Raw genomic sequence first — 23,661 nt, forward strand, 5'->3', positions numbered from 1 at the left:
CGTTAGCAAGAGAGCAGCAGATCCTCCCATATTTCCAGGTTTTAGAAATCTCAGGATGCGGGAGAGATTTTTAAAACCTGAATTTTTCACTTAAAATTCAAGAAACAATGTCAGAACAACATACATCAGCTTGATCATGAACCCTATTTTACACTGTTTTCAAACTGAAATCCTGGATTCTAAAATCCGCGTATCCATACGCGGATTTTAGAATCCAGGTTTTCAGTTTGAAAACTGTAAAAGAGGGTTCATGATCACTTAAGGTAAGCAGTGTTTCTTGGATTGTAAGTGAGAAAATCAGGTTTTAAAAATCTCTCATGCATCCTGAGATTTCTAAAACCTGGAAATATGGGATGATCTGCTAATCTCTTGCTTAGGGAAAGAAGAGCGAGAAGTAAAAAACGACGGCCGGTCCGCTTCTTCTCTTGTCTCTTAGCTACAATTTTGAAGAAATCCGAGATTCTAAAATCCGCATATCCAAACGGCCCCTTAGTCTTCAGACTTTTCACTTTAAAAACTTGGATGCCACTGGAGAAAATTATTGAGCAGGATTTACACATGTAGCATCCATTGGTTTTATGTAATTAGAGTACAAATTGGGGGCGCTGATAAATTCACCCCACCGGCCCACCCTCTCTCTCTCTCAAAATAGGCTACGTGCGGACGAGATAACATATGGTGGGCGGCCGGGCATGGACGTGCAGCTCAAAAAATACAGTAGGCGCCCACATCGTTTGGGTGATCCAGACCATTTATTTGTTGGGCCTTTTAGATGGGGTGTGCCCCAAGAACCTTCTCCGTAGGATGACCCTAACCCTCAGATTTTAACTGCTCAGCCCTCCCTTCTTAGTGTGAAGTAAAAATGACATGTAGAGCTTTTAACTGCTCAGTGTCATTCTTATTTTCATATACACACACCCTCATCAAATCAGTAGCACAGTTTCAAATCCACAAAAGAAATGCAGAATTGCTCTCACAAAGCTTAACCATCATAGACATACCAACGCATTAATACTAATAGCAGTAGTGGCAACATAGTAGCTTAAACACACACACAAACCCATCATAAATAAGAGGGTATTTTGAACTAAAGACACATGGATAGAGTAGCTGCAACCCAAACAAACCCATAAAAGAGTAAAAGGGGTTCCTATGAAGTTGGACTAAGGACACTTAGGCCCACCCCTTTTGGTCTTCCAATTGTTGTAGCATGCACAAACCTGCTTATTCCCGTAGAAACCAGGTGGAACACAGAGGCACTTCTTGCAACACTTCTGGCAGAAAAACATGCATGGCTTGTGGTATTGAGTCCTTGAGCACCTTCTACTACAAGCGTTTGGGCATTCTGATCAAAACCCAAAAGCACAACATAAGCATCAAATTAAGTTACACTTTTGTTCAGATATAATCTTGCTAGTAATTTAGTGATGAGAACTTACGGTAGCCTTTCAGACTTCCCGAACCATAGCTTCCCTGAAGTCCAAAAAGACATAAAAGAAAAATCAGCTATATACTTCATAGTGAGATTTTATACGGTGTAGCCCGTATATTCCAGTATTTTTCAAAAAAGGACTGTATGGCCCACACCGTAGCCCCAAAAATCATTACCATAGGATGATCCCAGTCTTCCAATCTCTGAGGTTTCCTAATATGCAGTTCATCTATAGAACGAAGGGCTAGGATCACCCTATGGGAAAGATTTGTTTGCACACAAGCTATTTACATTGTGGCCCATCAAATGGACGGTTTGGATCATCCTAGTACAGTACTTTTTTGAAAAATGCTGGACTATAGTCTCTATATACGGGCTTAATACCATACAAAAACTGTATAGTTTATATACTTAAAACCTCTAGCATTCTGGGAAAAAAAAGTATAGTATTCGGGAATAGAAGAAAAATGACACCTTTCGAATCTGCTTGGTAAGATGATTTTTGTCTTCTGCTGAGAACTGCAGCCATTGCAACATAAATAAAGCAGTCAGTTAATGGAAAAACAGAAACAAAACACTAGATAAAAACTGCTAATTGAAAAAAGAAAGGACAAACAAATAATAAGAAACAACCCACCTCACATGCAGCAATGGACACTAAGAGGAACAACAAAAGGCCCAATGCAAGGAACTTGGCCATGGCTAAACTGCTGAAAAGAGAGAGAGAGAGAGAGAGAGAGAGAGAGAGAGAGGTAGGTAGGTGGAGAATGAAATGTAGAGATGTTGGTGGAAATTTTTCAAATTAAGGTGGGGTGTCTTAAAGAGACAACTTTTGCAGTGAAGAGCAGAGGTGAAAACACTGACATACGGAGTAAAGTGTTTTGACTGTTTTTGACTGGTGCACACTGCACGAAAAGACCACCTCCAGGCACTGAGCTTTGGAGGGTCCCTTCCATTCTACAGCTTTCCCGCCATTCAGCTTTTCTGCTAGCCAGTTATTTAAAAAATAAATAAATAAATAAAACTATTTGAAATGGAATTACTGTAGACCATACCAAGTATGAATTCATCGTAATCATATTCTAACCCTCCTAGGAATTACATTATCATTACAATTTTTATTAGAATTTTTTTTATGTCAATTCCAAGGGAATCTAAATCAGCTTCTGATTCTTGATTAGAGCAATCCAAATGCATCCTGTGTGGGTAAGCTTGGATTTCCGAAATTAGGAATCTAAATCGTCAGCTTACTATTCCAAATCTTATTTCGATTTCATTAAATAGGAAAAAAAAATCTAAACCAGATTGTTTTAGACATTGCTCGTAAGAGAGGCTAAGAAGGTAAGAAAGTAACATGTCCTCAAAAGCCAATTAAAAAAGAAAAGACAAGATGAGTTAGTGCAATTATTAAAACATGGTCGTGCCAACATCAGTTGCCTTGTAAAATATCACGATATTTCGGGATTTATTAGGGACCATTGCAGAAGGCATTTCCCGGACTGGTTGTTGCATGAGAGAGCAGCCACATGCAACAGCCAGTCCATGAAATGCCTTTTGGGATGGACCCTAGCAAATCCTGAAATATCGAGATATTTTAAAGAGAGGACTGATGTTGGCACTAACATGTTTTAATAATTGCACAAACGTAGCTTGTCTTTTTCTTTTTACACGGCCATCAAAGGTTATTACTGTTCCCAAACAGCTCTCAGAAGCCAATTTAAAAAGAAAAGACAAGCTGAGTAAATGCAATTAGTAAAACATGGTAGTGCTGAATTCAGAAGCCTTTAATAATTATTGGGGATATTTGTGACTAGGGATTTGCTAGGCAATTTTCGTCCAAAGACATTTCATTGGAAGGGGAGGGGCCTGCAACTCAATAGTAGAGGCTTTGTTTATCAACCTTGAGGTCGCAGTTTCAATCCCAGCTAACCAACACCCTAAACAAAAAAAGACGTTTCCCGGCCTCAGATGCATTAAATGAATACGAGAAAGCCTGCTAGAAAGTGAGCCCGTGTGGCTGTTCTCTCTTTCAAAAGTGAGCCAAAAGGCTCTCTGCCAAATTGCCTAGCAAATATATGCTCTAAAGAGGAAAGAAACATGCCCCTAGATGCACTAATCAGGCAATCCTAATGGTCGAAAGCCCATGTTAGGAAACCATGAATTTTTTTTTCCCAAAGGACTAGTTTATTATTTTTAAGAGTTGAGGGCTAGGGGGAGCGGGCACTAAGAGGCTTGAGATCGTATGATTGTGGGGAGAGTAAAAATAAAGGCTACTGATTTTGGCACTACCATGTTTTAATAATTGCATAAACATAGCTAGCCTTTTCCTTTTAATTAGCTTCTCAGAGCATTTTGGGAACTATAATAACCTTTTGACAGCTGTTTAAATGAAAGACAAGCTGAGTGTATGCAATTATAAAAAACATGGTAGTGAGTCTAGTAACAACATCAGTGGCCAAAATAAATTGTATTTTGATAAGTCCGTGTTGTCAGCTTTCATGCTCTCCCTAGTCTCTCCTTCCTCCACCTCCCTGGCCCCTCTCTCCACACTTGAAATTCCATGTAAAAAAATTTCATGGCAGCCAAACATGACCCAAATTCAAAATGAAAGAACCAATTGTCCTTTTACATGTCGCCAATTGGACTTAGTTTCACTGCATGTGTGTGAATAGACCATGCAGTGAAGGGCTTAAAAATCGCATAATGTTAAGATACAGTGCAGGAAAGAACTTCCAATTAACAGCCTTAACAAGTACGAATAAAAGTGGCATATTTTACATGAAAAATGCATATCTGGAAAAGTGCAAATTTTCTCTATGTTCCAATGTACATACATGGCAACTAGTTCTTGTCAGGACCTAAGGTTAGAATTTTGAACCAACATCATAATTTAGGATCCTTGGCCAGATTTCTTCATCAATAAAAATGAAAAAAAAAAAAAAAAAAACTGGGATTAAAAAAAGATACCATGCTGGATTTCAAGCCGAGTTAATCGACATCCATAGCACTCTCCTTCCCATTGATATTGCTATTGCTGGACCAGAGCTTGATAGTACGATCATGTGCAACGGTCGCAATATATTGTCCATCTGTTCCACCAAAAGAAAATTAAAACAGCTAAAAATTACAATGGAGTGCACTAGAGCAAAACCCGAATATAAATTGAAAAAACATGCATGAACAGAAAGAACTGCCTGCAAAACCATCACTGATCGTTCTTCTTAGTCGGAAATCAAACGATCAGAAAAAGGCTCTTTTTAAGTGTGGATGAAAGTTTGAACGTCGCAACCACCTCTTAAGGAAAAAAGAAAATGGTAATTGGTACTAAAAAACGATAGCTGCTGGACAAGAATTGTAAAAGAAATCATTTCTTGAAATGTTTGGTATTAAAACAGAGTAGAAGAGGAGATTTTTAGAGTTCATCTTTGCATCACTTGAACTAAAAGCATTACCTCCTACAATATCCAGACATGTAACTTTTGCTTCATGCCCAGCCAGTGTCTTGATAGGCTTGAAATCTCGAGCAGACCACACCTGATATGAATGAAACTTACCATGGTGAGATGGTGAAATACATACAGCAAAAGAATGAATTTTCTTTCCTAGAAGTTGGATCTCATATTGAGGAAGAGTGGTACCTTGGCTGTAGTATCATAGGAAGCAGTTGCCAGAAAATATCCGTCCTGGGGTTCAAACTTAACTTGTGAAATAAGGTGGGAATGAGCAGGTATTACGTACAAAGATTTCTTCTTTCGTAAATCCCAGATACGGCATGTATTGTCTTCACTACCAGTTGCTAAATGATAGCCATTAGGAGAAAAATTGATACCAAGAACCTGAAAGAGTGCCAGAGATTGGATGAGATTCAACAAACCATTGGAGATTAAAAAGTTGATCCAATAACCAAAGGGCAGACGCCATTTGGCAATTAATTAATGAAAAAAATGAAAGAACAACGAAAAGATCAAAATAAAGAGGAACATGGATCAGATGACATGTTACTGTAGGACCCAAGCAAGGCAACGAACAATCAGATGACACCTTACTGGAGGACCCAGCCAAGTCGACCAATAATCATCCGAGAGAGAGAGAGAGAGAGAGAGAGAGAGAGAGAGAGAGAGAGAGAGAGAGAGAGGAACTAGGATTAAATTGTGCCTTACCGGCTTAACGTGGCCTTCCAAAGCTAGAATACTTCTCCCAGTTCGAAGGTCCCAAACACGAGCAAGTGCATCTAGCCCACATGATGCAGCCAAAGACCCATCCTGGTGGAAACAGATCCCATACACGCTTCTACTGTGACCTTCTTGAAAAAGCAACTCAACGCCAGTACTAATATCCCATAACCTCCATGTCTTGTCAAAGCTAGCAGTTCCCAAGTACTTTCCAGATGGATGAAATGCAACACGAGCAAGACGATCCAAGTGGCCATCGAATGATTTCAGAAGAGTCCCTTCAGAATTCCATAATTTTGCAGTCCGATCAGCGGAAGCAGTTGCTAAATGGTTGTCCACGGGAGAAAATGCAACATCAGTTGCACGCTCGGTGTGACCTTTTAAGGTGGCAACCTTATTCACTTGAGGCATACTCCATAATTTAATGGCTCCACTCCAAGCACTTGAGACAACAAATAAGAGAAATTTAAATCAATATCATGCACATTTAAAATGCAGTAACTAAAGAATAAATCGGGGGTTCAATTTATTTAACAGCATACTTGAAAGGAAGCTACATGCATGCTCCAAGAAATAACATTGGTGCTCCCAAATGTCATTTACATGTAATGGAGAAAAAGTCGTAAAAAATAAAGCTTATAAGAAAAGGTGACTAGGATTTACCTAAATTATGTCAAAAGAGGGAGAATATGAGTAGATCATCATTTCCATAATCTCCGACCATCAGGCAGCATATCTAATCAGTTCTATAAACTTTCCCACTTTTGGAGCAAGAAACAAAAGCCATGGAATCTCATGTGCCACAAGTGTTTTCTTGCTAACAGGTGGACCATGGTAAGAAACAAAGAATAAACACTTTGACTGTTCTCATGCGCTCTCTGGATTGTCTTTTGAGTTTTCTTGCTAACCGGTGGACCATTGTAAAAATCTCATGTGCCAAGAGCTGCTGGACTGTAGATCTTTTGAGTTTTCATCTGGATTGTCTTTCCTCTACATCTGATTGGTAAGTGCTCTGCAAAAACTGTAATTCCTAGTTGAAATTTGTGAAAATTTTCATGCCAAAACTGCTCTAAATTGTGCCACGAACAGAAACCAAACAAGATCTGGAGGTTTGTTTTCTCCAAATTTCTTTTGGGTAATTGGAATCTAAATGTTCTGGATCTAGTGCTAACAGTGGATGGAATTCTGTTAAAATCCTAACTACTATCTATAAAGGTAAAATTGTAGGTTATTATCTTCTACCCTTTGCCTTTATTTCCAATTGTGTCCCACAGCCCTAATTCCAATTATACCCCACAGCCCAGGGCATTTTTGTCATTTGCATTTGCAAGAGAGGAGACATAACAAAATTTTCTTCTTCACTACTGTGCCTTTTCCTAGCACCAATAAGATCTGTCCACTTGCCTCACCAGTGAACATCAGTAAGAGCTTACAGAGTCAACAAGTCAACAAAAAACTTATAGTCTTCCTTCATCAGAGGTTAAAAACCATTTTCACTGGATAGAAAAACATTTTTCCCTGTTTTGCCTAAATCCCAATTTAGACAAAATGTCATAACGAAATTAGAAGATTGTCGATTTTTTTTTTGGACGTTTGCATAGGAGTATCTATTGCTCGAAATGGCAAAAACACCCTTAAAAAGCAGATAATTTCATAAACTTTCACTAAAACCCACTCCAAAGCTTAATGTAGGGCACAAGCAGACACCAAAAAACCAACATCCCTCGTCGTACATGCTGAAGCACTTATCCAGAAAGTGCAAAGACTACAGCGAGTGACCCATAGCATTCGTAGATAGGACTTTGCCCTCATTCCTCCTTTCTAGCTATTCTTCTTATTTAATCTAATTCTGTCAGATAAGCCCTTTTATGGCTGCAATCTTCCTAAACAGGATTGAACTATATTATGTTGTGCTATTCCCCTGACCCCAATCCCGGCCGATAGGGAGAGAACAATGGGGGAACCAATCAAGTTCTAAGGTTCGATCTGGGAAAAGAAAGATGGAAGAAAGAACCAAAACTCACTGCCCAGAATTCGTGACAAGCTTTCTGGATAAGTGCCTCAGCATGTACGATGAGGGATGCTGGTTTTTTAGTGTCTACTTGTGCCCTACATTCAGCTTTGGAGTTGGTTTCAGTGAAACTTTATGAAATTATCTGCTTTTTTAGGATTTTTTGCCATTTCGAGAAAAATAGATACCCCTGTGCAAACGTTCAAAAAAAACCGACAATCTTCTAATTTGGTTACGGCCTTTTGTATAAATTGGAATTTAGGCAAAAGAGGGAAAGAAGGTTTCTCTACCCAGTGAAAAGGGTTTTTAACCTCTGATGAAGGAAGACTCTATAAGCTTTTTGTTGGCTTGTTGACTCTGTAAGCTCTTGCTGATGTTGACTTGTGGGGCAAGTGGGCAAATCTTAATGGTGCGAGAAAAAGACATAGCAGTGAAGAAGAAAATTTTGTTATATCTCCTCTCTTGCAAATGCAAATGACAAAAATACCCTGGGCTCTGGGGCACAATTGGAATTAGGGCTGTGGGACACAATTGGAAACAAAGGCAAAAAGTGGAAGAAAATAACCCACCATTTTGCCTTTATAGATAATAGTTAGGATTCCCTGTCCTCACTTACTGAAACTTTGACACTATATGAGATATCTTCGGGGTATTTTCGTCAGTCCAGTTATAGAAGCTGCTAAATCCTGCGTTTTTTAGCACCAATGAAAATAATTTACCGTTGTAATAGCCGATCCTTTTAACGCCTCCTTTCCAGAGCTTTCTCGCTCTCCCCTCTCCTTTGGCCCTTTATAGATGTTGAAGCCAGCACTCTCTCTACAGATGTCGACAACAACCTGCACAACTTTCTCTGGAATTCTCTCCCTCCCACCACACCGCTTTCTACCCTTCCAATTTTCCTATCTGTGCGACCTCATTCCCTTTCTATCCCTTATATTAACAGCCCCAAAAACCTCTTCCTGTAGTAGTTCTTCAGATTACTTCTTCTTCTTCTTCTTCTTCTACAAAGTATTTAGAGCTTCTATTCTTTTACATTTTTTGGGGGGTTTCTTCTAAGGCTTTTGTTCCTTCTAAATTCATGCCACCTAATAAATTCTTGTCCCTTCCCTCCTTAACGTCTCCCTACCTTTCGTCTCGTCCAACTCTTTCAAAACCCTACCTCAAGTCTCCTTCTTTGGGCTAGGGCTAGGATATTTCTTTTTGAATTGCTGTAATTGTATAGTTGCAATCACAATTTTGGGTTCATATTGGAATCTTACCTACGTGTTTCAGTAATTATAGGTTGCCTCAGAATTTTTATCTCATGTCTTTGCATTTTTTTCATGTATTGTGTTTTTCTTTGTTCTTTTTCCTTAATGGTGAACTTCATCATTGTACATAGACTTCATTGTAATTGAAAATACTTATGGTTACTTTCCCTGCAGATATGTTAGATTGGGTCTCTTTTCTGTCCATTAAGAAGATCAAGAAATTCCTTTCTTCGAAAAGCAAGGTTAGTCGAATCTTTTACTGTAGTCTTGAATATTAAACTTATTTTTCAGTTCTTCATTGATGCAATGATGAAAACTATGTATGATTTGGTGTTTTTTTCTTTGATTTTTTATGGGTTTGCGGGATCTAGAGTGTGAGCCCTGTGCAAAGAACGCCCATATCTACCACAAATTATCCTTCGTCCTTTAAAAAAATTGCCCTACTTATCTTCTGAGCCGTCTAGGTAGTTTTAACCTTGGATTCTTAAATAGAGCATCTAATTTATGCATTCCTAAAAGGATGCTAAATAGAGCAATTGCATGAATCACATGGCAATGTGAAGAAAAAAAATTTACACACTTAGCTAAGTACAAAATTCATGTGGGAGATTCAGTCATGGTTTACTTCTTAAAAAAAAAAAAAGAGGTTTAAAGCAATTACCTACAACGAAATTCAAGCTAAGAAGATTAGATCACACAAAATATCAAAGAAGAAGATTTATTCCTTTCTGTTTCATATAAACAGATTGTAATCAAGCTAGATTACTGGATAAATTCTCTTAATTTTATCAAGAACAATCTCAGAAAGTATGCAATTCAAACTTCAAAACCATAAAACAAAAAATGAGAAAAAAACAACCTTCATAATTCCAACAGCAGTACCTCTATGATCAGTACCTCTATGATCAGGAAAATTCTCAAAGGCCGTCACAACGTTCGCCCTATTAAAGAATGTAGGGGACAAGCATGTGGAATAATAGTTCAAACTGATTATCGGGCTTCCAATTTATGCGAGTCCTTCATCCTCTCCCGGATCTGATTTTTGTTTCTGATTGTAATTAGTTAGGATCTTTTGGATGACCTGGCTACTGTTTAATGTAATTGGGGACATCTTGTCCCTACCGTTTATGCTGGAATAAAATTCTGTTACCTTTCTAAAAAAAAAAATAGTTCAAAATGATTATTCGCCTACCACAGTGGTGGTCTATAGTAAGAATTTTACCCAGACAAGCAAGTCAGCAGAAAGACTTCACTCTAAGGGGCAAGCAAACTCCAAGCCTTCCTAGCCTCAGAATCAGTGGAGCGATCAGACAGAGCTATAAAAAAAATTAGCTGAGAAATCCCCAGAAGGACTTTCTTTTCATATTCTTTTTTCAACATTGTCTTGATGTGATTCAGCTCTAGCCTAGCAGGAAACAAATTCATTCTGTCCATTTCCCAATCATATAGATTTCTTCTGAATCTCACATTTCAAACAACCCGATCGTAAACTTTGCTATAAGAATTAACAATGTTCCTCTTCTTTATGCAAAGCCAAAATAAAAAGACCATGAAAGTCTGACATAATAGAACTCTAACCACTCCACTCATCATATCAAAACTTAATCCGTTCACCTCTACCAACTTCAAATCTGATATTCTTTTGGAACTGCTCACTAACACTCCAGATATCTATTCAAACCAAAGAACTGTGCCCGCTAAAGTTATCTCAAGCATCACATCCTCCAATACTCAGCCCATATTTAGCACTAATGACCTCCCTCCAAAGACTAGAACTCTTTTCTGCAAACTTCAATAGCCATTTACCAAGCTTCTATAACCATTTACCTAGTAATGATTTGTTCACTAACTTCAAACTTCTGATATCTAATCCTCCTTTATATCACATTTTTGTGGATTGACCCCACCAAACCAACTTACACTCACTTTTAACTTCACTTACAAATTACCAAAATTCACCTAAAAATATAATAACACTACTACCAAGTTTATTTTGGCGCGCCGAGATGAGCCGAGCCAAGCCGTGCCGTGCTGTGCCGTGTCGGGGCGTGGCGTGGGGGCGAGTGCGTGTAAGTTGGTTTGGTGGGGTCAATCCACAAAAATGTGATATAAAGGAGGATTAGATATCAGAAGTTTGAAGTTAATGAACAAATCATTACTAGGCAAATGGTTATAGAAGCTTGGTAAATGGCCATTGAAGTTTGCAGAAAAGAGTTCTAGTCTTTGGAGGGAGGTCATTAGTGCTAAATATGGGCTGAGTATTGGAGGATGTGATTCTTGAGATAACTTTAGCGGGCACAGTTCTTTGGTTTGAATAGATATCTGGAGTGTTAGTGAGCAGTTCCAAAAGAATATCAGATTTGAAGTTGGTAGAGGTGAACGGATTAAGTTTTGATATGATGAGTGGAGTGGTTAGAGTTCTATTATGTCAGACTTTCATCGTCTTTTTATTTTGGCTTTGCATAAAGAGGCGGAACATTGTTAATTCTTATGGCAAAGTTTACAATCGGGTTGTTTGAAATGTGAGATTCAGAAGAAATCTATATGATTGGGAAATGGACAGAATGAATTTGTTTCCTGCTAAGCTAGAGCTGAATCACATCAAGACAATGTTGAAAAAAGAATATGAAAAGAAAGTCCTTCTGGGGACTTCTCAGCTAATTTTTTTTATAGCTCTGTCTGATCGCTCCACTGATTCTGAGGCTAGGAAGGCTTGGAGTTTGCTTGCCCCTTAGAGTGAAGTCTTTCTGCTGACTTGCTTGTCTGGGTAAAATTCTTACTATAGACCACCATCGTGGTAGGCGAATAATCATTTTGAACTATTTTTTTTTTTAGAAAGGTAACAGAATTTTATTCCAACATAAACGGTAGGGACAAGATGTCCCCAATTACATTAAACAGTAGCCAGGTCATCCAAAAGATCCTAACTAATTACAATCAGAAACAAAAATCAGATCCGATAGAGGATGAAGGACTCGCATAAATTGGAAGCCCGATAATCAGTTTGAACTATTATTCCACATGCTTGTCCCCTACATTCTTTAATAGGGCGAATGTTGTGACGGCCTTTGAGAATTTTCCTGATCATAGAGGTACTGCTGTTGGAATTACGAAGGTTGTTTTTTTCTCATTTTTTGTTTTATGGTTTTGAAGTTTGAATTGCATACTTTCTGAGGTTGTTCTTGATAAAATTAAGAGAATTTATCCAGTAATCTTGCTTGATTACAATCTGTTTATATGAAACAGAAAGGAATAAATCTTCTTCTTTGATATTTTGTGTGATCTAATCTTCTTAGCTTGAATTTCGTTGTAGGTAATTGCTTTAAACCTCTTTTTTTTTTTTTTTTTTTTTAAGTAAACCATGACTGAATCTCCCACATGAATTTTGTACTTAGCTAAGTGTGTAAATTTTTTTTCTTCACATTGCCATGTGATTCATGCAATTGCTCTATTTAGCATCCTTTTAGGAATGCATAAATTAGATGCTCTATTTAAGAATCCAAGGTTAAAACTACCTAGACGGCTCAGAAGATAAGTAGGGCAATTTTTTTAAAGGACGAAGGATAATTTGTGGTAGATATCGGCGTTCTTTGCACAGGGCTCACACTCTAGACCCCGGAAACCCATAAAAAATCAAAGAAAAAAACACCAAATCATACATAGTTTTTCATCATAGCATCAATGAAGAACTGAAAAATAAGTTTAATATTCAAGACTACAGTAAAAGAATCGACTAACCTTGCTTTTCGAAGAAAGGAATTTCTTGATCTTCTTAATGGACAGAAAAGAGACCCAATCTAACATATCTGCAGGGAAAGTAACCATAAGTATTTTCAATTACAATGAAGTCTATGTACAATGATGAAGTTCACCATTAAGGAAAAGAACAAAGAAAAACACAATACATGAAAAAAATGCAAAGACATGAGATAAAAATTCTGAGGCAACCTATAATTACTGGCACGACCCGTGCACAAAACGGCATGGCACGACAATCGGCCCGGCACGGCAAAATCAATTAAAAAGTGAGCTTATGTGGTTGTTTTCGGGCCGTGCTAGCCCGGTATGACACAGGTCGTGAACTGTGGGCCATGTTGTGCTTAACTTCAACCTTGCACGGCACGACCCGTGGCCAAATCGTGCCGTGCCGTGGCTGGCCCAGGGCCCGTTGGGCCTAGAAGTATCTTGCGACCTTGAGCCTCAACCCGACCCGAGTTGCACCCATATCATGCCCAAAAAGTATAGTTGGTTTGTACAAAAGGAGAAATTATATGATAAGTGGGCGGACGTGAAAGTGTAGGGGGCAAAAGCCATATTTGAAAAAACTGGTCTGCTGTTGGATCAAATAAATGAGTATATAAAATCTGGTACAAAAGTATCTAAGTGTGTATTTGTCTTCTTCTTAATATAGAAGGCGCTGCAGTCTTTTTCCCTCCCGCACTCCCGTCTTTATTTCCGAGTGTTTTCCCTAAACTTTAAATAGAATAGAACCTCTCTCTCTCTCTCTCTCTCTCTCTCTCTCTCTCTCTCTCTCTCTCCTAGGGTTCTCTATAACAAAGGCCAGCAATCTATCTCTTCTAGGGTTGAGGAAATCGAACATGGAATTGGAGAAATACAAGTGCTTCCCTCCTTGGCTTGTCTTTCCGCATGAAGAAAATCAAACATTCTTCAGCATATCGAAAGGTAAATATGCTAAAATAAACATTCCAGAGGTTTAAGGTTTTAGGGTTTAGTAAAGATCTGTAGTAGAGGAGATTGCGCATAGGGTTTAGAGAGAGATTTCTCCCCTTTTCTTTTCTTCCATCAGATCCTATCATGGAAGAAGAAAAAATGGAGGCACCATCATCTCCACTACCAAAACCTTCTTCCCCAATGCTTACCGATCAAAAACCCATTCCTCCCGTTTTTCAACCATCCCCAATTCCCGATACTCTTCCGGCGCCACCTCCACCCAAACCTCCTGTCCTTGTTCCTCCTCTAGCCCCGATCCCTGCCCGCCCACCTATTCTAAAACCTCCCCAAAACTCAGAACCCAACGATTCCGACTCAGATTCCGATCACCATGACTCAGCAGCTCCACCTTCACTTGCCGATTACGAAATCTCGGAAGAGAGCAAAATGGTCCGAGAACGGCAGGAGAAAGCAATGCAGGAACTCCTAACCAAGCGCCGGGCATTCGCACTGGCGGTCCCCACCAATGACTCGGCCGTGCGGGCCCGACTCCGCCGACTCGGCGAGCCGGTCACGCTCTTCGGGGAACGAGAGATGGAGCGGAGGGACTGGTTGAGGATGATCATGGTGAAGCTCGATGCGGAAGGGCAGTTGGAGAAGCTGATGAAAGCTCACGAGGAGGAGGAAATAGCGTGTGGGACAGTGGAAGAGGATGAGGGAGAAGGCCCTCAGGTTTATCCCTTCTATACGGAGGGATCGAAGGCGCTATTAGACACCCGGATGGAGATTGCTAAGTACTCAATTGTGAAGGCTGCGTCGAGGCTTGAACGGGCGAGGAGGAGGAGAGATGACCCAGATGAAGATTTGGATGCGGAGATGGATTTTGTGTTGAAACAGGCGGGGACTTTTGTACTATGGAATCTGAGTTGATAGCACTAACCTCTGCGTGTGAAGAGGCTAGTTGGTTGAGAAACTTGTTATCTGATATACCTATTTGGGAAAGACCTGTTCCTGCTGTTTTGATTCACTATGACAGCACAGCTGCTATTGGAAGAGTACATAATAAGTACTATAATGGAAAGTCGCGACAGATACGGCGAAAGCACAGTACTGTGAGAGAGTTGATCTATAATGGATCGGTCACCATTGACTTTGTGAGATCTGGTGATAATTTGGCAGGTCCCTTAACTAAGGCCTTGTCAAGGGAGAAAATCTGCAATACATCGAGGGGGATGGGACTAAAGCCTATTTGTAAATAGTTACCTACGATGGATACCCAACCTAGGGACTGGAGATCCCAAGAACTAGGTTTTCAATGGGAAAAACGAGTCATAGTGTAATTAGTGGATGATCATGCTGATTTCGAGTTTATCTTAATGTCCATCCCTATGGTGTAAACCAAGCATGATATCCTGAAACGTTTGTAGGTTGAGTTATTACTCTTAATGAGATCTATAGCTCGTATGAGTGGGATGTCTAGGCTATAGGAGCATCCTTGATAGACTCACCTACATGTTAGCACGGAAGTGGGCCGCTTCCAAAAGAGAAGAGGGCTTATTCTCTTATGCTTACATGGAAACTGGGATGTAGCACATGGCCGTAATGTGCGAGCTTTTTGGAACCAATTGAACACTTTAGTATCATGTGTGTGGTGCACGTCTCTCTGTACCCAAGGATTGTAGTTCAAGACATAGTCACTATCAATTCTTTACAGTTAGAATGCACTTACACTAAGTAAAGGATAAAGACATAGTCACCTTTATTATATGTGATACTTTGCTGATTGCCCGGCGTTAAGTTTTACTAGTAATTTTTCTATTAAAATAAGTGGGGGATTGTTAGTATTTTAATACTAAAATTAAAAAGTATTTTTACTTTTTAAAAAAGATTATTTTTGCTTTTGAGTTTCCCACCCAAATTTGAAGTTTTCAAAGAGATTCTCTTACTTGTACTTTTCCCACCAAAGAATTCAAATGTTTTGAAGAGAACTCTCTTACATCTTTGAAAAGATAGTTCAAGATGGGAAAGTGAGAAAGATTTCTACACCCATATAAGAGGGAGTGTTGAGACAAAGGCTTGAGCCTTTCAAGGGCATTCAATTTGTTTGCCTTTGGGAAATTTTAAAAAGAAAAACAAGAAACAAATAAAAACACACGCGCGCGCCGAGCCGAGCCGTGCCGTGCCGTGTCGGGTCGGGGCGTGGCGTGGGAACGGGTGCACGTGCGTGTGCGTGAGTTTGGGTTTGGGTTTGGGTTTGGGGTTTTTCCCTAAACGGGATTATCTTTTTAATCACAAAGAGTTGTGTTTATGTTAAACCCAATCATGTCTTTTCTTTTTTAAACCCAAAGGTCATGTTTCTTTGTTTCAACTTAATCTGACCGTTAGAACCCTTTTCTAATAACGTAAAACCGACCGTTAGAACCCTTTTACGTTTTGAAGAGGTGCTTGTGTATTTTAAAAGGGTGTCTTTAACAGACACGTTTTGCCTTTAAAAACATATATTCTCCAACGTTTTTACACACAACTTTACTATTTACTCTCTTTGTTCTTAACAGAACAGTGCACTCTTCTTCTCTTCTGTTTTGTTTTTTGGGCAATTGGAGTGTTCATCGTCTGGTTCAGATCTATCTGATTGTGCACTTCAGATAGATATCAACGGTGCGTCGGGCTGTTGTATCCTGGGGGTGATTGCGTTCGAATCTGTTACACCGGATTTCTCCGCAGAGGCGCAAATTCACCCTAAAGAGAGCGACCTAGTCCGTGCCTCATCTCGCCACATCAAAAAGGTTTCATCTAATTATTTATTTTCTGTTTTTTCCAGAAAATTCAGAAATCAGGTACGCCATAAGTTTATATTTAGAAGAAAATTTCACAACAAGCTATGTTCCTGCTAGAACATCACGGTGGCTGTTAGCCTATTAGTAATATTTCTGCTGAATCTGAAACCAGATCTTATCATTGTGTCATATATTATCTGGATCCTAGTGGTCGTTAGTTTAATATAGGGTTTTAATCTAGCTGTAACAATGATATTGGTGGGACACCTTGTCCCTGCAGTTGTATAAAAATGGCAGCAATCAATAAAATCGTTATCTTTCAAAAAGAATCCCTGTTTGAGAATAATAAAACCCCTAAAAGTTAGAGAAAAAGAAACCCACAGACACCTATAATCTTCTCTTTCACATATGAAGAATCTAGGGTTTTGTGCTGCATTTGAAAGTCCACTTTTAATGGAGATTTAGGTTATAGAAAAATCTTATTTTTATTGTAAAAGATTATATATTATAACTTGTCATCATTCAAAAAAATTAAGTATAACATGTTAAATGGACCATTTTAGAAGTGTTTTAAAGTTAGAAAGTGATAACAAAGGTGATCACTGTAGTCTAGGAATAAAAATGTTTTGAAAGTAAAAGTTCTATTAGTAAGATAGCAACCACTAATTTTAGGTTTTTTCATGAATTATGACCTTAAGCTTTGAATATCTCAGTTGTTACATTTTCTCATTGTAAATCAGCACACTGTACTCTATTGTTAATTCCACCATATGTGCATTCACTCTCAGTATGTGATTGTATTGTTTTTGCTTCGGCTATATTCGTATAATTGGTTGGGTTAAACATACAAACTATGCTTCCCTTTTTTGAATGTTGATCTTGACCAACTCTGTCAATGGGCCTCCTCTCTTTGTTTGTCAATAAAGCTTCACCATTCAAAAAATTAAATTAAAAAAATACTTGCTATGCTCCATCATCTTTGGTACTACGGCACGGTAATTCCTACATTACCCATTGTTTCCAATAAATTAAATAACTTTCCTCTGAAGAGGGAAAGAATAAATAGCCCTCGTCATGGAAAGATTACAATTAACACCACCATCAATCATGAAGTACAAGCATCTATAGTCCTCAGTTAGAATCCTAGGATGAGTTTAGTTTCATAAGCATTAGAATGTGTTTAGTTTCATAAGCATATACCTGTATATAGAACAAGAGAAGCTTTCACTTCCTAAAGAACAAACGAAATCGTGTGGCACCATGTTCAATTTTATAACGATTATATCGCTCGAATCATACAAGGGTATAACCAAAATATGAAGCAATTCTACACAAGAAAGTTGGTGCTCACAGTATATTTCAATCCACACAAATAAAAGAAATATCACTGTAATGAGTTTAAACAAGAAGGAATTAGCAAAGGAACAACATACCTAGTGGCAAGTAGCGTCCCATCATTTGAAAACGAACACCCAGAAAGCGGCCTATCATCTCCAATCTCACTACAATCAAGTACAAAAGTCCCCGCCTGTTTCAACACAAAATCCATCTCCGCATCCAAATCTTCATCTGGGTCATCTCTCCTCCTCCTCGCCCGTTCAAGCCTCGACGCAGCCTTCACAATTGAGTACTTAGCAAAAATCCATCCGGGTGTCTAATAGCGCCTTCGATCCCTCCGTATAGAAGGGATAAACCTGAGGGCCTTCTCCCTCATCCTCTTCCACTGTCCCACACGCTATTTCCTCCTCCTCGTGAGCTTTCATCAGCTTCTCCAACTGCCCTTCCGCATCGAGCTTCACCATGATCATCCTCAACCGGTCCCTCCGCTCCATCTCTCGTTCCCCGAAGAGCGTGACCGGCTCGCCGAGTCGGCGGAGTCGGGCCCGCACGGCCGAGCCATTGGTGGGGACCGCCAGTGCGAATGCCCGGCGCTTGGTTAGGAGTTCCTGCATTGCTTTCTCCTGCCGTTCTCGGACCATTTTGCTCTCTTCCGAGATTTCGTAATCGGCAAGTGAAGGTGGAGCTGCTGAGTCATGGTGAACGGAATCTGAGTCGGAATCGTTGGGTTCTGAGTTTTGGGGAGGTTTTAGAATAGGTGGGCGGGCAGGAATCGGGGCTAGAGGAGGAACAAGGACAGGAGGTTTGGGTGGAGGTGGCGCCGGAAGAGTATCGGGAATTAGGGATGGTTGAAAAACGGGAGGAATGGGAATGGGAATGGGTTTTTGATCGGTAAGCATTGGGGAAGAAGGTTTTGGTAGTGGAGATGATGGTGCCTCCATTTTTTCTTCTTCCATGATAGGATCTGATGGAAGAAAAGAAAAGGGGAGAAATCTCTCTCTAAACCCTATGCGCAATCTCCTCTACTACAGATCTTTACTAAACCCTAAAACCAAACCCTAAAACCTTAAACCTCTGGAATGTTTATTTTAGCAAATAGGTTTGTGGTGAGGATTGAGATGAGCATGAGGATGTTTACAAATGAAGAACAGATTGTAGCACGTCTGAATCGAGCTGTTCCATCTCCTATTTTCAGAGAGACTGAACCCATTTTGAGAGAGAGAGAGAGAGAGAGAGAGAGAGAATAAATGAACACCGCTGGGTTCTAATAATTGAACAAATTCATCTTGTCTTTTATAATCTAATTACAGTTCCCAAAAAGCTCTCTTAAAAGGAAAATACAAGCTAAGTTTAAGGCAAAATGAAATGGGAGAGTTGATTTGGGTGATTTTTTGGGGGTTTTTTTTTCTTTTTTTTTTGTAAAAGTAGTCTTTTGCTTGGCTTTATTTGGAAAAGGAGTCTTCCAGTTTGACAAATTGCAAATAGAGTCATCATATTTGAGGGAATTTTGCAAAGTAGGTCATGGCTTATGAATGCTACCCTGTATACCTGTGATGCTTGGTGATATGTTTTGATAGGATGGGTCCCACGACTCCCACCAACTCTGTTTTAATGAATGGGTCCCACAATTTCCACCAAGCCCATTTATAGGATGGGGCCCACAATTTTACACATCATGTTTTGATAGGGTGGGCTCAACTCAAACGCATGCATCGGGTGGAGCTCATTTTTTGTCTTTTCAAATACAAAGACATTTTGGTCTTTGTATGAGTCAAATCTAGTATTCAATAAATCTCTGTTAAGCTGCCATAAGAGCTCTTTGGGTAGCGGAAAAACCTGATTCGTTTGAGTGATTGTTGTGTGAATGGGTAGGCGATGATGGAATATTTCTTTAGCCACCCCCTTTGCTGGCCTTTGATATAGAGAACCCTAGGAGAGAGAGAGAGAGCGCGAGGTTCTATTTATGCACTATCAAAGGCCACTACATTTACCTAGAAGCTCTCACGAGCGTCTCATAACCGAAAAGACGAGAATTGGTGTAGTTATCAAAACAGGGTTGTGTTGATCATAATTTCACTAGAAGGGGCTGTCCATGGAAGAAAAGGCACCCATATGTTAATATTTTCACCAACCCATCTTGTCTTTTAGTGTTTTATTCTCCCTTTGCTTCTACCAGGATCACCCCCCCTTGTAGAGTAGAATGAATAGGCATAAATGCGTAGAGGTGACTGTCCAAGCAAATGCCCGGGATGCCGGGGGGGGGGGGGGGGGGGGGGCGGGAAAATATCATTTATTTTCTGTTTTTTCCAGAAAATTCAAAAATCAGGTACGCCATAAGTTTATATTTAGAAGAAAATTTCACAACAAGCTATGTTCCTGCTAGAACATCACGGTGGCTGTTAGCCTGTTAGTAATATTTCTGCTGAATCTGAAACCAGATCTTATCATTGTGTCATATATTATCTGGATCCTAGTGGTCGTTAGTTTAATATAGGGTTTTAATCTAGCTGTAACAATGTTATTGGTGGGACACCTTGTCCCTGCAGTTGTATAAAAATGGCAGCAATCAATAAAATCGTTATCTTTCAAAAAGAATCCCTGTTTGAGAATAATAAAACCCCTAAAAGTTAGAGAAAAAGAAACCCACAGACACCTATAATCTTCTCTTTCACATATGAAGAATCTAGGGTTTTGTGCTGCATTTGAAAGTCCACTTTTAATGGAGATTTAGGTTATAGAAAAATCTTATTTTTATTGTAAAAGATTATATATTATAACTTGTCATCATTCAAAAAAATTAAGTATAACATGTTATATGGACCATTTTAGAAGTGTTTTAAAGTTAGAAAGTGATAACAAAGGTGATCACTGTAGTCTAGGAATAAAAATGTTTTGAAAGTAAAAATTCTATTAGTAAGATAGCAACCACTAATTTTAGGTTTTTTCATGAATTATGACCTTAAGCTTTGAATATCTCAGTTGTTACATTTTCTCATTGTAAATCAGCACACTGTACTCTATTGTTAATTCCACCATATGTGCATTCACTCTCAGTATGTGATTGTATTGTTTTTGCTTCGGCTATATTCGTATAATTGGTTGGGTTAAACATACAAACTACGCTTCCCTTTTTTGAATGTTGATCTTGACCAACTCTGTCAATGGGCCTCCTCTCTTGTTTGTCAATAAAGCTTCACCATTCAAAAAATTAAATTAAAAAAATACTTGCTATGCTCCATCATCTTTGGTACTACGGCACAGTAATTCCTACATTACCCATTGTTTCCAATAAATTAAATAACTTTCCTCTGAAGAGGGAAAGAATAAATAGCCCTCGTCATGGAAAGATTACAATTAACACCACCATCGATCATGAAGTACAAGCATCTATAGTCCTCAGTTAGAATCCTAGGATGAGTTTAGTTTCATAAGCATTAGAATGTGTTTAGTTTCATAAGCATATACCTGTATATAGAACAAGAGAAGCTTTCACTTCCTAAAGAACAAACGAAATCGTGTGGCACCATGTTCAATTTTATAACGATTATATCGCTCGAATCATACAAGGGTATAACCAAAATATGAAGCAATTCTACACAAGAAAGTTGGTGCTCACAGTATATTTCAATCCACACAAATAAAAGAAATATCACTGTAATGAGTTTAAACAAGAAGGAATTAGCAAAGGAACAACATACCTAGTGGCAAGTAGCGTCCCATCATTTGAAAACGAACACCCAGAAAGCGGCCTATCATCTCCAATCTCACTACAATCAAGTACAAAAGTCCCCGCCTGTTTCAACACAAAATCCATCTCCGCATCCAAATCTTCATCTGGGTCATCTCTCCTCCTCCTCGCTCGTTCAAGCCTCGACGCAGCCTTCACAATTGAGTACTTAGCAATCTCCATCCGGGTGTCTAATAGCGCCTTCGATCCCTCCGTATAGAAGGGATAAACCTGAGGGCCTTCTCCCTCATCCTCTTCCACTGTCCCACACGCTATTTCCTCCTCCTCGTGAGCTTTCATCAGCTTCTCCAACTGCCCTTCCGCATCGAGCTTCACCATGATCATCCTCAACCGGTCCCTCCGCTCCATCTCTCGTTCCCCGAAGAGCGTGACCGGCTCGCCGAGTCGGCGGAGTCGGGCCCGCACGGCCGAGTCATTGGTGGGGACCGCCAGTGCGAATGCCCGGCGCTTGGTTAGGAGTTCCTGCATTGCTTTCTCCTGCCGTTCTCGGACCATTTTGCTCTCTTCCGAGATTTCGTAATCGGCAAGTGAAGGTGGAGCTGCTGAGTCATGGTGAACGGAATCTGAGTCGGAATCGTTGGGTTCTGAGTTTTGGGGAGGTTTTAGAATAGGTGGGCGGGCAGGAATCGGGGCTAGAGGAGGAACAAGGACAGGAGGTTTGGGTGGAGGTGGCGCCGGAAGAGTATCGGGAATTAGGGATGGTTGAAAAACGGGAGGAATGGGAATGGGAATGGGTTTTTGATCGGTAAGCATTGGGGAAGAAGGTTTTGGTAGTGGAGATGATGGTGCCTCCATTTTTTCTTCTTCCATGATAGGATCTGATGGAAGAAAAGAAAAGGGGAGAAATCTCTCTCTAAACCCTATGCGCAATCTCCTCTACTACAGATCTTTACTAAACCCTAAAACCAAACCCTAAAACCTTAAACCTCTGGAATGTTTATTTTAGCAGATAGGTTTGTGGTGAGGATTGAGATGAGCATGAGGATGTTTACAAATGAAGAACAGATTGTAGCTCGTCTGAATCGAGCTGTTCCATCTCCCATCTCCTATTTTCAGAGAGAACGGCAGGAGAAAGCATCTCGTCTGAATCGAGCTGTTCCATTCTTTTATTGATTTTGTTTTACTATTTTGTTCCCATCATTAAAGATTTTAGATTTTAATGTTTGGTTGACGTTGGTCTGCCTTTTCATGGAAAATTATTTAGAGGATTAATAAAGTGGAGGGTGACCTTTCAAGAGCCCTACCCCATTAGAGATCTACGTCAATCACTGCAATCAGGGACACTCTACGATCATATGTAATGACCAGACTATCATATCCCAAAAAACGACAAAAATGCCCCTATCCTGTAAAGATAACCGAAGTAACCTAACAGGGGAAATACTCTTAATCTCTATGAGGAGGGGTATTCACGTAATTTCCCATTAGAGAGAGGTGTTTTAATCAATTTTCCATGAATTAATAGTAATATGGTATTTTGGACATTTTCGCGAGGTATGGGTATTTTACTTGTTTTCTGCGATGTGAGGGTATTTTGGTTATTTATGGAAGGAGTTTTTAGTCATTTTTGATGAGACAAGGACATTTTGATCATGTTAACAAGATATGGGTATCTTGATCAATTCTTATGAAATAGGGGTATTCTATGATTTTTTTTACTTGTTTTTAGATTTTTAACCATTTTCTTTTTATTTTTTAATTTTTCAAATTTCATTACGAATACACAAATTGTATAAGGGTATTTTTTATGCCGTTTCCCGTGAGAAATGGGTATTTGTGCCGCTGTAACAGATAAGAATAGTTTTGCCATTTGCATGAGATAGGGTTATTTTGGAGTATTTTAGTAATTTTCAAAGAGATATTTTTCTCATTTGCTATTAAGGAGGGGTATTTTAGTCATTTTATATGAATTACGGTGTTATTAGGAATTTTTAAGGGCGGTGATAAATTCACTCCCTTCTAGGATGAATTCACCCTGTATTTTTCAAAATGGACCATGCAGCCCACACCATAGGATGATCCAAAATGCCCAATATTTTTGAAAGGCCCTTACATAGATGGGGCCTACTTTGTTAGGATGATCCAAAGCATTCATTTGAAAGGCCCTTACATAGATGGGGTGTGTACCAAAAATCAGCTCCATAGGATCATCCTAACCCATCCATTTGTGGAGGTCAAAATGGACAGACATTATTTGTCCACAAATCTGCCCATTTTTGTCCTTCACAAATGGAGGGGTTAGGAACTTAGGATGATCCTATG

The 23,661-nt window shown here is 39.4% G+C and overlaps 1 protein-coding gene across 1 annotated transcript; it reads right to left on the reverse strand.

Annotated features, from left to right (window-relative positions):
• Positions 1 to 1,285: 1,285 nt before the first annotated feature.
• LIS (WD-40 repeat family protein / small nuclear ribonucleoprotein Prp4p-like protein) lies at positions 1,286 to 22,543 on the reverse strand. The gene is made up of 8 exons (XM_077385382.1): positions 21,350 to 22,543; positions 5,593 to 6,046; positions 5,071 to 5,268; positions 4,885 to 4,966; positions 4,400 to 4,521; positions 1,907 to 1,951; positions 1,440 to 1,473; positions 1,286 to 1,345 (listed from the first exon to the last, which is right to left on the reverse strand). The coding sequence occupies exons 1-5, from the start codon at positions 22,207 to 22,209 to the stop codon at positions 4,421 to 4,423; spliced, it is 1,695 nt and encodes a 564-aa protein (XP_077241497.1). The 5' UTR covers positions 22,210 to 22,543; the 3' UTR covers positions 1,286 to 1,345; positions 1,440 to 1,473; positions 1,907 to 1,951; positions 4,400 to 4,420.
• Between the last annotated feature and the right edge of the window lie 1,118 nt (positions 22,544 to 23,661).

The sequence above is a fragment of the Tasmannia lanceolata genome, unplaced genomic scaffold (assembly GCF_043159265.1).
Source record: "Tasmannia lanceolata isolate RefF3 unplaced genomic scaffold, GAP_Taslan_0.1 ptg000007l, whole genome shotgun sequence".
Classification (NCBI taxonomy): Eukaryota; Viridiplantae; Streptophyta; class Magnoliopsida; order Canellales; family Winteraceae; genus Tasmannia; species Tasmannia lanceolata.